At 49.7% G+C, this 17,700-nt stretch overlaps 1 protein-coding gene across 1 annotated transcript in view; it reads left to right on the top strand.

Moving 5' to 3' along the window:
* TRPA1 (transient receptor potential cation channel subfamily A member 1) overlaps positions 1 to 16,045 on the top strand; it is a 40,166-nt gene extending 24,121 nt beyond the window's left edge. The window contains 11 exon segments of the mRNA XM_078866207.1: positions 1,047 to 1,148; positions 1,888 to 1,958; positions 4,162 to 4,330; positions 5,724 to 5,831; positions 7,165 to 7,334; positions 8,759 to 8,888; positions 9,936 to 10,118; positions 10,912 to 10,980; positions 12,671 to 12,781; positions 14,322 to 14,419; positions 15,826 to 16,045. Of these exon segments, the coding sequence (XP_078722333.1) occupies positions 1,047 to 1,148; positions 1,888 to 1,958; positions 4,162 to 4,330; positions 5,724 to 5,831; positions 7,165 to 7,334; positions 8,759 to 8,888; positions 9,936 to 10,118; positions 10,912 to 10,980; positions 12,671 to 12,781; positions 14,322 to 14,419; positions 15,826 to 16,018 (1,404 nt within the window). The 3' untranslated portion in view covers positions 16,019 to 16,045.
* Positions 16,046 to 17,700: the final 1,655 nt, after the last annotated feature.

Raw genomic sequence — 17,700 nt, 5'->3', positions numbered from 1 at the left:
CCAACACCAGTGACGATTGTCTGAACCGGTCCTGGGCCTCCTCTAGGTCGACTCAACCCAAAATGAGTACCTGGTCTGCTGTGTGAACATCGCCACTGGGGAGACAAAGGCGGCCGGGCGTGGTGTTGGCCACCCACCCCCTCGTGTGCCGTGCCGGCCTTAATAGGTGCTCGCTAACAGCACTTGCCCCAACAGTCTATTAAAGCTATACGGGGGATCTTTGTCTTTGTACTGTGCGTGTGTGCATGTGGTAGCAGTAGTGTAGCAGTTGGCACGCTGCGCTACGAACCTCACGAGCCGAGTTCGATTCCTGCTCACGGCCAACAGTAGTGACGATTATCTGAAACCGGTCCTGAGCCTCCCCTAGGTCGACTCAGTCTCAAATGACAACTTGGTGTGCGGTGTGTAAGACAGAAAGTTGTCCAGGTGTGGTGCTGGCTCCCGTGCCAGCCTTCATAGGTGCCCACGAACAGCACTTGCCCAAGCAGTTTGTTCAAGGCTATGGTGCAGCCCTGCAATTGCTCGCTTAGACCACTGCGGGCAGAAGGGCCTCCGCTAGAGAGTAGATCCAGAGAGCCCCTCTGGTGGGTCCTGGGCCTACTCTTTCATGCTGGCCAGACGTCTTGGATGAGGTGGGTGGGAGTGTCCACACTTTAACCCGCGACACGCGCCCTTATCCGTTCATACTGCTGAGCGGTTGAGTCTGCCAACGTACTCTTAGGTTTTTTCGGTAAAGTCACGTAGGTAAAAAAATAAAAGTAAAATAAAAAATCAAGACGTTTCGGAGGCAACACAACGAAACGTCGTGATTTTTTATTTTACTTTTATTTTTTTACCTACGTGACTTTACCGAAAAAACCTAAGAGTATGAATCCTTGCAGTCACGAAAGCTTCATATCTATAATCTGCCAACATACATCTTTCCTCGTGGCGCAATGAACTTCGCTCTTATTAAAGAAAAATAAGATAACGGATGACATGAAGACAGAGGCTGGTGCCTTCCACTGTGCATTAACGCGATCGTGCGAACCTCTCTTTCGTTGCAGCAAACCTACAACTTCCATTTGCTGCAGTGCCCAATTAACAAACGCGACACCCTTAAAGCGGAAAATGGGAATAACCTGTACGAGCCGCTCTTTTCCATGAATGTAAGTTGTGTTTGTTTCTCGGTCACGTGCCGTTCGTTGTTTGCTGTTATTTTTCGGTTGCGGCGGAGTCATCTAGCGACGTGAATTAATAATAATAATTTCGACTTAATAATAACTGTTATAATGCAGTTTGATATCGCGTCGTTCGTGGCGATTGCATCTCGCGACGCTATAACGCACCGCAAGCGTGCAGTGCTCGCTTGCTCGGAGGAGTGGCGATGACAGCCAACAGTTGGCCAAGCTCTGCGGTCCTCTACATATTAGGATGGGCGGTGGTGGCTATGCACGCCTGGGTTGGTGGATGTTGTGAAACTCCCTCCTCGTGTGACTCGAGGTGCCATACTCTGGCCCACCAGGAGAAGGCACTACGGCATGTTGACTAATCTCGTGCCTCCAGTTAGCGTGGTTGGCTATGTACGGCGCGAAAGAAGTTTGACACAAACACATATAATTGCATGGGGATAGAGCGTTACCCCCTCGCGCAATGCGTGGGTTTCCTCTGGGTGCTCCGGATTTTCTCCTGCTTGTATAAACACTCGTCATTAATTGGCTGGAAACATCTTAAAATAAAAACCCAATGAAGGACCCTCCTGAAAAAGAGTCGTACGACACAGCATGGCGCTCCAGAATAAATATTTAGAGAGCGGACGTTCTATAGCCCCCCCGCGTGTCTCCACTGCGACACCACTGTCCCACGTGCCGTGGCTGTATAATTACCATGCCCGTGTTGTCGCCGCAGGCCATGGTGAGATTCAATCGCGTCAACCTCCTCACTCACCCCGTCTGCGAGCAATTCCTCAAGATGAAATGGTGCGAACACCCAAACGATTTCCTTTCTGTCTCTCTCTCCGCCTCTCTCGCTCTCTCTCTCTCTCTCTGCCTGTCGCCCCTGGGAAGAGCGGGCTCACACCGCATTTACGCCTGGGGTGACGTGTGAACGGTTACGTCTTGTGAGTCACGAATTAAAACAAAAAAGTATTCGCACCACGAGAGAGAAACCTAACGGCACGTTGAGGTCCTTGGAACTGGGACGTCTACAGCCTCAGAGGACCGCAATTGGCTTTTTTTTTATCCTTTATATTAAGTTCACTTGCTTGCTTGCTTTCGCGCTTACGACCGTGCAAATCTTTCGGTCGTTTTTTTAACCCACTTCCCGTGATCCAATCGAGCTGACATCTTGCACACAGACTCGTTGTGCGTGACAATTTATTTTCAAAAATTTTCCACTTTTTAGGAAAAAATAAAAATTCATATTTAATTTAAAATACCAATGTGATAAAAATGAAACTCTTACTCAAGAAAAACAGAAATGAATAATAAAATAAAACCGATGCCACGCATATAAAGGATTTATGCTGCCTGCCCCCTGGTAAATATTTCGTGATGGTTGTAGACCCAAGACTGCCACCAAGCCAACGTATTGAAGTCACGAGTTGCCTCCACTTTACGATAAAGCTCGCATTGATCACGTGGCACATATTGCGGCCGTCATGAAATAATTCATCGAAGGCTTGCCGACTAAGAGACCATGTCACTGAGCTTCATCGTGATCTCCCTTCCGTCCGTGCTCATGTAAGTTGCGTGGGACGGCTTGCACGTGTGCGCGTGTCTGCGGAGTAAGTGGTGCGCGGTGGTGGGCGTATCGCAGTCCGAACATGATCACCCGAATTAGTCCCGCATTCGATGATGAGTCACTCTTAGGTTTTTTTCGGTAAAGTCACGTCGAAAAAAATAAATAATTAATTAGAACCTTTTTCTAATAGAAATAAAATTATAATTCATTATTTTTTTTTACCTACGTGACTTTACCGAAAAAACCTAAGAGTATGAATCCTTGCAGTCACGAAAGCTTCAAATCTAGAATCGATAATGAGTGTCCGTGGCCAACATCCGTGGCAAGTGGCAGTGTAGCGGCTAATATGCCGTGCTACGACCCGAGTTCGATTCCCGCTCACTGCCGCCAACGCCTGTGGCGATTATCTGAAGCGGTCCTGGGTCTTCCCCTAGGTTGACTCGGCCTAAAACGAGCACCTGGTGCGGTGTGTAGTTAAACGTCGGCGCTGGAGAGACAAAGGCGGCCGGGCGTGGCGTTGGCCACCCCCACAACCCCCTTTCGTGCGCCACAGTGCCGGCCTTCATAGGTGCTACAGAGCCGTCCATAAATGACGTCACGCGATTTTGGACGATTTTTGACCCCACCCCCCTCGTCACACGACGTCACAAAAAGTCAGACCCCCCCTCAAATATGACGTCACAAAGCTCTGCCCCCCCCCCCCCAAACATATTTCCATTTTAAAAATAAAAAATGCTTCAAATCGCTTTAAACTATTGTCATTGTAGTGCGTATTTAATGTGGCGCTGCACTCTGATGTTGTAGGAGAAAACATTTATTAAGAAGTCTATTTAATTAAGTAGAACGTGTTGTCTATATTTATTGAAAGTTGCGCATTTTGATGTGACGTCACATTTCTCAAACCCGCCCCCCTCGTCACACATCGTCACAAATGTCTGACCCCCCCCCCAGGTGTGTGACGTCATATATGGACGGCCCCTAACATGCATTACATGAATGGATCGTAATTGGTTTATTTAGGATTGCAATTAACAAAAGAACCGCTCAACACGTTCGCCAGTAACACCGTGTGTGGCTTTGCAAGGAATAATACGGCAATGTCTCTTCTTCATAGCACGTCAAAGCAAAGACGGCAGAGAGAGAGACAGAGAGGATGAAAAAACAGAGTTTGAAACTGCACGCAACGCCATGGGGCCGGATAAGAATTTTAATAAATCCTATTGACCATCTTTTTTTTTCTATAAAATTGGCATTTTAAAACTTATCTAACAGGAGCGAGTGGGTTAAAACAACCCCCCCCCCCCCCCTTCATTGTCCGTTCATTATCCGTTCTCCGGAAAGCGACCGGGACTCAAAGTTCATGGACGGCCCCTACGACCCCTACTCTTTAATATCACTCTCCTAAACGGGGGGGTGTGTGTCTCTGTCTTTGCTGCGCAGGCTCTCGTACGGCATGAAGATCTACTCGCTGAACCTGTTGGTGTACATGCTGGGCCTCGTGCCGCTCACCTACCTCGTGGCCTCCTCCACAGCCGACATGCACCACGGCCACGACCAGGACAATGGCACCATCGGACACGGCAACACGAGCGGCGTCGATTACAACATGGTCTTCACTTCACTCGCTCACTCAATCATTCAATCCTTCGGGGTTCTGTCTGAGGCGCAGTTCGTTTCTCCGTGTCGCCCTGCCGTCCGTCCGCGGACTTTATCCCGTCCCTCATCCTTGCTGAGCACCGTCTAGCATCACCGTTTTCTTTCCATCCTCTCTCTTGGTCAGTCCCCAAGGAAGCCATCGGCCGCCCCCCCCACCGCCTTCAGCAAGCGTGCATATTTTCTCGTGATCACACACACAGAGAGAGACGCCAAGAGGCGAATCCTGTTAAGAAATAAAAACAAAAAATTTGACTCACCGCGTCTCGCAGTTCGTGAGTTCTCATTGGCGAGGAGCTGTCACAGGCGGAGCCAGTGAAGGGCGCGCAATCCGATTGGAGGGTGGAGAGCCAATCAGAATCATTTATCCTGGAGGAATCTGAGGAGCTGTAAAGCTCTTTTTCACAGATGTCCAGGAGGGGCGGGACAGAACGGGACAACGACAAATCGGAATGGCCATCCAGATAAAAGTAAAAGCCTGGGAACAAAAACCAAATGTAAATGTATGAGGACATTTCGATTTAAAGCTTTCGTGACTGCAGGGATTCATCTTCTCGGTTCTTTCGGTGAAGTCACGTAGAAGGGAAATAATAAAATAATAAAAATTAAACATAATAAAATACAATTCTCACGACGGCTGCTTGCGTTGTGGCCGAAACGTCGTGAGAATTGTATTTTATTGTGTTTAATTTTAATTATTTTACTATTTCCCTTCTACGTGACTTTACCGAAAGAACCAAATGCAAATGTACGAGGACAGTTTTCCCCTGAACGTGAAGCAAAAACTTGATGCGAGCCCTTGCCTGCTTTTGTATGTGTGGTGCGTGTGTAGGCACGCGTGGATGTATCAGCGTTAATGCAGAAGCTCACCGCTGTGTCTCGAATCCAGGTCGTGTTGATTCAGATGGGAGGCACTCATGTTGATTCTTGTGTTTCCCCATTGTCTCCCATTGCATTTCAGTGTCTCAGTGTGTCTCTGCAGCGTCTCCCTGTGTGTGTTTGTCTCCCCAGTGTCTCCCCGTGTGTGTTTGTCTCCCCAGTGTCTCTGTGTGTGTCAGTGTCTCAGTGTGTCTCCCCAGTGTCTCCCTGTGTGTGTCAGTGTCTCAGTGTGTCTCTGCAGTGTCTCCCTGTGTGTATCAGTGTCTCAGTTTGTCTCCCCAGTGTTTCTCTGTGTGTATCAGTGTCTCAGTGTGTCTCCCCAGTGTCTCCCTGTGCATTTCAAGTGTCTTTGAGCTTCGTGTCTCCGCAGTGTCCACGTTTCTGTGTCTCTCCGCCGTCACCCCGTGTGTGTGTGTGTGCGTTGTTCTGTCTCACCTTCTGTACCTCCGTCCCTTCTGGCCCCACTCCAGCCATTCAAGACGTTTCAGAGAAACAAGATGAACCTGACCGCCATGACCATGGTGCTGTGCACATCCGTGCTGGGCATGATCAAGGAGATCGTACAAATTGTGCAGCTGGTGAGACTTCCGTGCCATAAAAGATTAACCCCGCAGACCCCCCCCCCCATCGCAATGTGTATGTTGTAGCGAGCGATGATGTAGTGGTTAGCGCTACGCTGCGCTGTGGACCCGGCGACCCGATTGCCGCTCACGGCCAACACCCAGTGGCGATTATCTGAACCGTTCCTGGGCCTCCCCTAGGTCGACTCGGCCTCAAATGAATTCCTGCTGTGATGTGTGAACATCGCCACTAGGGAGACAAAGGCGGCCGGGCGTGGTGTTGGCCACCCACCCCTTCGTGTGCCATGCCAGCCTTCGCAGGTGCTCGATTACGGGCTATAGCAGGTGATTTTTTTACGTTGAATTTCTTTTGCACCGTACCTAGCCAACTGTGCTAATTGGAGGTACGGGGGAAGAATAACAAACTGAGCACAAAAAGCAGTTCCAAATAAATTAATATTAAATCTAGATTTAAATGTGAAAAGCTCCAGTGGCTTCGTAATATCGGATGGAAGAGCGTTCCAGACGGCATTAGAAGCGCATCTGAAAGCGCGCGGTGCGGTGACCGCCGTCTTTGATCGATGGCTGTAGCCAGAAGCCGCTGCTGCGAGGATGAGCGGAGATCGCGTGATGGTTGACGATGCTTGACGAGATCGGCAAAGGTTCATTTGCTGCGGGCACTTTGTCTATCGCGAGTGCGACCTAGACGCCGCACGACCCCAGCAAACACGCCAACGTTGGGCCGACATTGGACCGGCGTAGACCCAACGTGCCGTGCTTACTGGAGAAGGCGGGGGGGGTTAGGGGCCAGCCATAAATGACGTCACGCACCTGGGGGGGGGGGGGGGGGTCAGATATTTGTGACGATGTGTGACGAGGGGGGAGGGGGTGTGAGAAATGTGACGTCACATCAAAATGCGCAACTGTAAATAAATATGGAATTGTTATAACAACACTAATTGTTATAACAACACTAATTGTTATAACAACACTCCTACAACATCAGAGTGCAGCGCCACATTAAATACGCACTACAATGACAATAGTTTAAAGCGATATCAAGCATGTTTTATTTTCAAAATGGAAATATGGTTTTGGGGGGAGGGGGGGGGCAAAGCTTTGTGACGTCATATTTGAGGGGGGGGGAGTCTGACTTTTGGTGATGCCGTGTGACGAGGGGGGGGGGGGTGTGTCAAAAATCGTCCAAAATCGCTTGACGTCATTTATGGACGGCCCCCTTAGCTCTCGCTTGCAGCTATTCAATGCAGGAGAACCTCACCGAGCCGTCTCCCAACCCCCACTCTCCCTCTGCTCCCCGTATTTTCTCTGGGACGCGATCGCCGTGTCGCAGGCGGGCAAGTACTTTGTGGAGCTCACGAACCTGCTGGAGTGGGTGCTGTACAGCTCCTGCGTCGTGTTCGTCGTGCCCATGATGACGGGCTACGCCGAGGCGTGGACCTGGTCGGCTGGGGCCGTGGCCGTGTTCCTCGCCTGGGTCAACTTCCTCCTCTACTTCCGACGGTAGCCAGCGCATCACACCACCACCACCTCCATCACCTCCACCACCTCCTCTGCCCATGCCACCCCCACCTTCGCCCGCACGCCGCCGTGTGTTTGTATCAAGGCCGTAGCTATGGAGTCAACATTGGGGGGGGCCATATCTTCCAGGGGGTCTGAGGGTGCCCCCCCCAGAAAAAAATCAAAGTTTGAAAACTAATTTCCTGCCTAAGATATGAAAAATTCACTTTTTATTTATTTATACAATAATGTCTAATAGTGTATTGTATTACATTGCTTTTTTTAGTTTTTCTTGTTTCATTGTATATAATGGCAGAGATTAGGGATTAATAAAGTACAACCTAAACAGAAATCTACTTTATAGCAAGAAATTGGGGGGGGGTCATTTTGAACGTATTTAAATATTGGGGGGGGGATGTGTGCCCCCAAATATATTATAATTACGGCCTTTGTTTGTATTGTTTGGGGCGTCCATAAATGACGTCACGCACCTTGGGGGGGTTGGGGTCAGACATTTGTGACGATGTGTGACGAGGTGGGGGGGCGTTTGGGAAATGTGACGTCACATCAAAATCCGCAACTTTAAATAAATATAGACAGCACGTTCTACTTAATACTGGTAGGAACCACCTGGTTCCACCAGCCCACAGGGGATTATTGTGTCCGTCCGTCGTGCATCCAAAAATGGGAGGGGTGAGGCTGAGTGGAGAGGGGAGGGTGGGGAGGGGCTAGGTGGGGAGGGTGGGGAGGGGCTGGGTGGGGAGGGGAGGGTGGGGAAGGAGGGGCTGGGTGGGGAGGGGAGGGTGGGGCTGGATGGGGAGGGTGGGGCTGGGTGAGGGGTGGGAGGGGTGGGGCTGGGTGGGGAGGGGCTGGTCACCCCGTGGTGCCCTTAGAAAACTCAACGTTTAACCTACTCACGCCGGCTTGTGCCCGTCCTCACAGTTGGGCATATTTGCGGAATACACCACGCCGCCGTTGACCCTGGCCATTGACCGAGCAACCCAACGTTCCTACCAGCTCCCTCCGCAGGAATGTTGTTTAAATTAACTTTTTTTATAAATGTTTGACTCCTACAACATCAGAGTGCAGCGCCACATTAAATACGCACTTTTTTTGCCGCCCTAGTTGAATCCCCAAAAGTCGGCGGTGCGTTTTGTAATCCAGAAGGTGGCCGTGCACTGGCGAGCGCATGCGCACGAGACCAGATTTGCAGAACGTTTACTCACACCGGGCACAAGTTTGGCGTGCGTCCAACTACCCAGAGCGTCTTCCGATCCACCGCAGGCTTTCGGTCTGACGTTTTAACCCCCCCCCCTGCCCTAACGAGCCCTCGCCTCTCGGCCTCCCAGCCCCCCGGCCAGCCCCGTGAACCGGCGGCCCCGGCGCGTAAACCGCCGACGCTCGTGCCGTTGTTGTCGCGTCCGCAGGTTTGAGTTCGCCGGCATCTACGTGGTGATGCTGCTGGAGATCCTGCGCACGCTCTGCCACATCGTCACCATCTTCTTCTTCCTGCTGCTCGCCTTCGGCCTCTCCTTCTACGTGCTCATGAGTCGCCAGGCGAGGGCAGCCCACGGCACCGCACGGCCGCACGTGCTCGCGCGCCGTCTCGCACCCTCGCACGCTCGCAAAGACAAAGATCCCCGTTCCCCCCCCCCACCACTCGTATAGCTCTTAAGCCTTTCCCGTTCCAATGACGTATATTTACACAACAGAACGTACGTGTACGTCATCGGAGCAGAGCCCCGAGAAAAAATATGAAGTAACTTTATCGGAACCGAGGCTCCCACGAGGCCATGCGGAATGGCGTGTGGCACAATTTGGCGCCGGCTATCGAACAGCTCGGTACAATGTCTTTTAAAACAACGACGCTGGATGACCAACACCATGCTCGGCTGCATTTGTCTCCTCAATGCTGATATTTCCACACGGAACCAGGTACTAATTTATGGCTGAGTCTGCCTAGGGGAAGCTCAGCACTGGTTCAGATAATCGTCACTGGTGTTGGCCGTGAGTGGGAATTGAAGTCAGGTCACTGAGTTCTAAGCGCAACATACTGACCACTAACCACTCCCCACACTATCACACACACACTCAAACACAAACACAAAGACAAATACAAAGATGCCCCCATGTAACCTCAACAGACTTTTGGGGCAAGTCCTGGTAGCGAGTAGCAGCAGCGTCTATGAAGGCCGGAACAGCACGCGAGAGGGTGGGTTGCCAGCACCAACAACAACAACAACCGCCATTCGCCGCTAAGTGGCAGTGACGTCGCCACGGCGATTGTGCCAGGCTATGTGCTCTTTAAAACCACGTGAAGTGTCGAAGGCTCACTGACAGGAGGTCACGGGACAGACCCAAGTGCCATGGGTTGAATGACTGAGAAGATGGCCCATGCACCACTTGCGCCCCCTACTATGCCAACTTGCTGTGTTTTAGCCGGCCAGTGCACCACTCGTTGTTGTGAGCGTCGCTCCTCTGCCCTCCGTTGTCGTTGGAAGGCGACTGCCTCCAAGATTGCCCAGTAGCGTCCTTCACTCTCTCACACGCCCACACACTCTCACGAAAGACTTCGTGTCTATGTATGCGTGCGCATGCACATAGGTGGCGTTCAACACAGTGTCCGTGTCCCTGATGCAAGCGTTCGTCATGATGCTGGGAGAGATGCAGTACACGGACAACTTCCTGACGCCGTTCATCAATCAGGAGCTGCCCTTCCCCGAGCTCACCTGTGTGATGCTAGTCGTCTTTCTCATTCTCATGCCCATCCTGCTCATGAACCTCATGGTGAGAGCCGGCCCTTTGTCAAATGTTGCAGCCGTGCCGCTCGTGAGAGTTGTATGGCCACGTGTTATCCCGCGTGCTGGTCAGCGTGCGTTTGGCTAAGATGGGGGGGTAGCATAGGAGCGCGCTGGAACAGGATTTGTCTGGCACTGCCCTCGGCTGCGTACAAGCAGCCTGTGGCAAATTGGTGCAAGGTATTCTAGATTTGAAGCTTTCGTGACTGCAAGGATTCATATTCTTAGGTTTTTTCGGTAAAGTCACGTAGGTAAGAAATTAAAATTAATAAAAGTAAAATAAAATAAAAATCACGACGTTTCGGATGGGCCATTCCTGGCCCTTCCCACCCCCCCTCAACCATTATATATACGGAGTGGTATCTCCTGTAATCTCTCATTTACTTGATACAGCTGTCGGGCTGTGACGGTTCCACCTGAAGACGGAAGCTTGTGTTGCCTCCGAAACGTCGTGATTTTTATTTTATTTTACTTTTATTAATTTAAATGTTTACCTACGTGACTTTACCGAAAAAACCTAAGAATATGGTGCAAGGTACTCGCCCATCTGAGCACGATGCAGGCTCAACCCTGCTTAGTTCCTGATATCTGACCGACATTTGGTCACAGGTCAATAGGGGTCCGACTGTGTTAAAATTATATTGATTAAGAAAGAATGATTGAATGTGCATTGTAGTATATTGGGTTTTTTTTGCAGACCAGTGGCTCTGCAAGCCAAAGCGTTGGCAACCTTCGCCTGCCTTCCGGTCAAACGCACTTTTGTTTTTTTTTGCCGTGGCCAGATTGGTCTGGCGGTCGGTGACATAGCGGAGGTTCAGCGTAACGCGTGCCTGAAGAGGATTGCCATGCAGGTGAGGACACACGCACGCACACACACACACACACACGCACACACACACACGCACACACACACACACACACACGCACACACGCACACACGCACGCACGCACACACGCACACACACGTGCACACACACACGCACGCACACACACACACGCACGCACACACACACACACACGCACACACACACACACGCACACACGCACGCACACACACACGCACGCACACACATACACGCACGCACACACACACACGCACGCACACACACACGCACACACACACACGCACACACACACACACACGCACGCACGCACACAGGGGCTGTATCTAAGCGTCACACCGAGGTCCAAATAAGATCCTGGGAGGCGGTGACGCGGCCCAGCGGTAGTGCGCGCATCGCCTGTTAGAGGCTCGCGGTTCGAATCCGACAGCTGCCCCGGTTAATACTGCGGTCGTGTATTCATCATAAAATATGCGTTGACGAAATTTAACACAGTCTTTCGCGATCGATACTAGCTCGGTTGGCTTATGTACGGTGCGAAAGTAGTTATACATTAAATTTCGATTTAAAGCTTTCGTGACAGCAGGGATTCAGCTTCTCGGTTCTTTCGGTAAAGTCACGTAGAAGGAAAATAATAAAAGAATAAAAATAAAACATAATAAAATAATTCTCACATGGTACTTAGAATTATTTTATTATGTAAAATTTTTGTTATTTAATTATTTCCCTTCTACGTGACTTTACCGAAAGAACCAAGAAGATAGTTCTACATTATGATTCGTGATTTATTTTTTGAGTCAAGTTTGCGTCAGAAGCAAAATGTGTGCCGTGAAACCCTCCTCCAACCGACACGGCCAATTCTTTAACTTGCCACGTGAACCAACGAGGTCAATTTACGATTGCTGCAGCAGCACCACTGGTGTGATGTTGGAGAGCAATCTACTCTGTCGGGTGGTGAAGGGTTTACGACACGCATTTTACAATTTCTTTTACCGTTTTGATTTTACCAAGTAAGGCCCATTGAGCTGTGTATCTCTATTTCAGAAGCGGCCTAGTCGCAAATGATAGCTCAACGAAGTTGCTTATCATGTGGAAATTTCTAGCAACCAAATACTCGAAACGTGCTCGTGTTGATTTGTCTCTGGGTTCTCCGGTTTTCTCTCCCCATTTAGAAACATGCGTTTCGGTGTATTTGGCTGCTATAAATCTCCATGTGATCATAAGCCACTTCATTGGGCTATCAGTTGTGGCCAGGTCGCTTCTGAAAAATAGCCTTATATCTCAGTGGGCCTCACCTGGTAAAATATAAAGTTAAGTGTCGTACTTGATCACTGCGCATGGAAAACTCTGAACCGACTTTCGCACCCGAGTCGGCAGGGCCAGATCCAACCTGCCCCAAATGTCAAAAAGCAGACAGCTGCTGCTGCTGCGACTGAGAGGCCGACCATGCGACACCTCTTGCTCTGCCCACTGCTGAGACAGCACTCGGCCACCGGAAGAACATTTTACTTTGGTGGTCACACGAGCAGAGGATAAGATTGCCCCCCACGTCATTCGTCGCGTTGATCATCCCTCGGACAAAAATTCGATGCGCGTAGCGCGTGCCTGAGAGTCGATTTTCGTCGACGAGGCTGCGGGTCGTTTGACCCCCCCACTCCCCCCCCCCCCCCTCCCCGTGCTTGACCTCCTCGCTGGGTAGGTGGAGCTGCACACGGAGCTTGAGAAGAAGCTGCCGTCGTGGCTGCTGCAGTGCGTGGACCAGGTGTCCATCACCGTCTACCCCAACAAGTGTCGCAGATCCATGCTGGTTGTACGTACGCACACGCACGAACGCACGCGCATGTACACGCATAAAGGTCCCCCCCTGCCCCCCGCCATGTAACCTTAACAGACTGTAGGGGCAAGCGCTGCTAGCGAGCAGCTATGAAGGCCGGAATGTCACACGAGGGGGGGTGTGTGGCCAGCAACCACGCACGGCCGCTTTCGTCTCCCTAGCGGCAATGTTTTTGAACATCACACCAATTGAGGCTGAGTCGACCTATGGGAGGCCCAGGAACAGTTAGAATCATCGTCACTGGTGTTGGCCGCGAGCGGCAATCGAACTCGTGTCACCGGTGCGCTCGCTTGCGTGGGAGCATGCCGACAAAGGCGCATTTGCCAATCGCACTTTGTGGCATGAGCAGGTAACATTTGTAGGAGGCAACGTTTTGGGCAGTGGCTCTTCTGCACAGCACGAGACTTTCGAGGCTAGAGAGATGGAATGGATTATAAGAGTTGGAGAATGCACTTTACACCGTTTTTTAATTGGCATATGAATAGTCACAGTGTGGTGGCTGTTGAGTAACACGCGTTTCAATAATCAAAGAGTATTACCCCTAAATGAACTCGATGATAGTAAAAGTTAAAATTATAAAATCTTGCTTGCGCATTGCATTATGGGAAGAGTTGTCTTTGTGAGGCCATTGCACCGCCGTGCATCCCGCTTCTCGACCAGTCTCTGCCTTTCATCTTTCTTGACTGGCAAGAGGCTCGTGAATGTCGGTGTCTCACTCAAAGGTACACGCAGGAGTTTTCAGGTCCAACCGTGGTCCGTCCGGTGGTCACTGAACTGCGTGGGTTTCCGGTTGCCGAACGAATACATTATGAGGTCGCACTTGTTGCTGAACTCTTCAAGGAGCATAAAACTTCACGCGATCTCCGGTCATCCTCGCGGCAGCGGCTTCTGGCTGGCCATCTGACAAAGACGGTGGTCACCGCATCGCGCGCTTTCACATGCGCTTCTGCGGCCGTCTGGAACGCTCGCTTTTCCTTCCGATATTAGGGAGCCGCTGGAGCTATGCACTTTTAAATCATCTAGATTTAAAACTAATTTCGTTCGAACACATTTTTGCGTTTAGTTTGTTGTCCTTCCTTCGCACCTCCTATTAGCACGGTCGGCTAGGTATGGTGTCCATAGAAGTTCAACATACAGTAAATGCAACATTCTCTTGCATCAGTGTTTCTGATGGCTCTGAGCCATAGGCCAGTGGGGTTTGACGCTTGACCTTGCTGCTCTAAATTTCGATTTAAAGCTTTCGTGACTGCAGGGATTCATCTTCTTGGTTCTTTCGGTAAAGTCACGAGAAGGGAAGTAATAAAATAATAAAAATAAAACATTCTTCACCTGAGGACGGCTGCTTGCGTTGTGGCCGAAACGTCGTGAGAATTATTTTATTATGTTTCATTTTTATTATTTTATTACTTCCCTTCTACGTGACTTTACCGAAAGAACCAAGAAGACTTGCTGCTCTAGCTGCAGCTGCACATGCCACGCTCGGGTTGAGACTCACGCCGCCCGTGCCTTCCCACAGAGTATCTTCTCGTTTGGCAACCGCAACATGGACTCGCCAGGGAATGAGAACGTCCCCTACCAGCAGCTGGAGATGGAGATGCAGAAGCAGAAGTACAGGTGTGTGGCATGTTGAGTCGTACACCTGAGAGTGTAGACCCGAGGGCTCCGTAGGTGAGAGGGACACGTGGGAGCATTGTACAGGTGAGAATTACTTAGGTAAGGATTTTGCAGGTGTGAGACGCACGTGGAGGCATTCTACAAGTGAGAATTGCGTAGGTAAGGGTTATACAGGTGTGAGATACGTGTGGAAACGGTGTACAGGTGAGAGTTTTTGAGTTAAAGGTTATACAGGTGTGAGATATTTTTACCTACGCGACTTTACCGAAAAAACCTAAGAGTATGAATCCTTGTAGTCACGAAAGCTTCAAATCTAGAACACATAGAAGGATTGTAGAGGTGAGTTTTACTTGGGTAAGAATGATACAGGTGTGAGTTGCACACGGGAGCATGTGCATTATTTCTGCTGTCATATGTGTTCAATCCCCATTACTGGGACGCATTCCTCATGTAAATAAATGCACGAGCAAGATTAATAGATGTTTTATCCGCGTGCACACAAATAGACGCATGTGCTTGACCATTTGTCTCCACGTGAGAGCCCATGGACACGGAAGCCTCTCGCAAGAGAGACCGGCGTGGAATTTACGCGCGACACGGAAATGTGTTGGTTGTGAAAACAAAAAAACAGAGCAATGCGACGCCAACATCAACACAAAAACAATGAAACCAGCAAGAATAAACGTTAAAGAGTTTCACAAAAATCACTTGCAAAGAACCAGTACCAGTGGTTCAGCGTCGCTCATTTGACACCATCCCCACGAGCCACCAAAACCACGGACAGCAATGGATCGATGACGTTATGGGCCGTCCATAAATGACGTCACACACCGGGGGGGAGGGGGGGGTCAGACATTTGTGACGATGTGTGACGATGGGGAGGATTTTCTTTATGTGACGTCACATCAAAATGCGCAAGTTTAAATGAATATAGCCAACACGTTCTACTTAAATAAATAGACTTTTTAATAAATTCTAGATTTGAAGCTTTCGTGACTGCAAGGATTCATACTCTTAGGTTTTTTTCGGTAAAGTCACGTAGGTAAAAGCAAAACAATGAAATCAAATTAAAAAAAATTTAAATACATTCTTTATTTTAATTTCTTATTTTTCTTTTTTAAATGAATGTTTTCTCCTACAACATCAGAGTGCAGCGCCACATTAAATACGCACTACAATGACAATAGTAGTATTGCGATTTGAAGCATGTTTAATTTTTTTGGAGGGGGAAGGGGGGCGGAGCTTTGTGACGTCATATTTGAGGTGGAGGTGTCTGACTTTTTATAACGCCGTGTGACGAAGGTGGGTGGGGGGGATGGCTCAAAAATCGCCCAAAATCGCGTGACGTCATTCATGGAGAGCCCCTTAACGCCTCGCGGCGTCCTGTGCGTCGGCCTCGTCCCCAGGCTCAAGGACATCTCGCTGGCCCTGCAGCGGCAGCACGAGCTGCTCAAGCTCGTCGTGCAGAAGATGGAGATCGTGTCGGAGGCGGAGCGCGACGAGGGGGACGACGTCCCCTCCTACTCGCTGGCCAAGCGACGCCTGCTCAGCACGCGCCGTAGCCGCTGGGACTCGGTCATCGCCGCCATCAAGAAGTAGCTGCCCCCCCCCCCCTTTTCCACACCCCTCGCCCCCACCCCTCTATGAAAAAAAAAATTCGTTGTACCGGCGTGATGGCCCCTATGTGAATGGGCGATAGACTCTTAGCCCCCCCCCTCCCGCCACAAATGGGATCGATCGCGTCGTGTTTGTATGCCTCCTCCGTGGATGTCTTTGCCCGGCTTGTGTGTGGTTTTTTTTTGTCGCCCCAGCGGCAGATGTGTCCGTAATGTACTGCATGTATGTCTGTATGTATTTTTAACTTCTTTCGCACCGTACATAGGCGACCGCATTAATCGGAGGTGCGGAGGAAGGGTCAGGAAACTAAACACGAAAAGCAGTTCTAGAGAAATGAGTTTTCAATCAAGATTTCAAAGCGCTTAGCTCCACAATCCAGCTCGCAGAAGATCGACAAGTTACGCGTATGGTGTAGTAAAGTGGAGGGGTGCTTTCGCCTATTCCAGGACATCTGGCCTTTTGGATGAGTAGGCAAAAACACCTCTCTCTAGAGCGCCTTCTAGCAGAAGGCCCTTCCGCCAGCAGTGGCATGAGCGAGCGCTTACAGGGCTGCGCCCTGCCCTCGCCACCTCTCGACCCCACCAACTATATTTACGCGATCTCACCAAAAAAATCCTCTTCTGTGGAAGATATTGGTCGCGAAATTCTACGCGTTAAAAATTGACGGAAATGTTGGCTTGACGATTGCGCAACGAACACTTCACATCGGTGTGCGCGATGTCTCGTGTGGGACGGGGGAAGTCGTTGGAAGCACCTCGGCGGCGTGGCCGAGCGGTCGTGCGGACCTTTAGCCGCTCGTCGCCGAGGTTCTCCGTTCGAGCCCTGCGGGCCACCCTGGTTAATATTTGCCAGTACCATAATATAATAATCGCGTTTTTCCCCTTTTTTCTGGCAAAAACTGAAACCTTTTTACAAGGAATTACGTGTGCATTGACCACAATACTTGTGGTCAAAATTCAAAGAAAGCTGTCTCTGGTGTGAACCAATCAGTTTCAAGGACAATGCATATATTATTAGAGTGTGTTTTTTGTTTACATTTTGACCACAAGTACTGTGGTTAATGCAGACATGATTCCTTGTAAAAAGGTTTCAGTTTTGTTGCCAGAAAAAAGGGGAAAACCCCGATTATTATATTTTGGTACTGGCAAAGGAGGTCTTATTATGAACCCAACTATGTCGTTCCGTTCACGCGATCGAGTTATATACAATATGTATCCGCGTTATATTAAAAAAACGTTCCCTAATACATTCATCGCGTTGTATCCAATTCGCGTTATGAAAACTGCACGCATTGTAGCGGAACGTACTCTACTAAATTATTACCACCATGATCGATAATATGTGCCATTGTTACGTGTGTTGCTGCGAGCGTTTCGAAAGGGAATTCCTCCGGCTCGTGTCATGACGCCAACGGCGCCCATCGTGATGTAATTGGGGACGATGAGCACGGAGAGCCAACAGCGCAGGTAGGCGAGCTTATCGTCCTAATGAACCCATCACATCAGGCGTTTCTTTTTTCAATTAAATCCTAGAAAAGCCATGTATTTATTTATATGAATTATATAAATATAAATGAATACCTGGCTTTCCTCGGATTTATTTATATAAATAAGGAAAGCCATTGAAACTCCCGTACGAGGATTAAGAGCGATGTCACCTATAGA

This window comes from Lampetra fluviatilis, chromosome 22 (genome assembly GCF_964198595.1).
Source record: "Lampetra fluviatilis chromosome 22, kcLamFluv1.1, whole genome shotgun sequence".
NCBI lineage: Eukaryota > Metazoa > Chordata > Hyperoartia > Petromyzontiformes > Petromyzontidae > Lampetra > Lampetra fluviatilis.
This window is presented reverse-complemented; position numbering and strand designations above follow the sequence as displayed.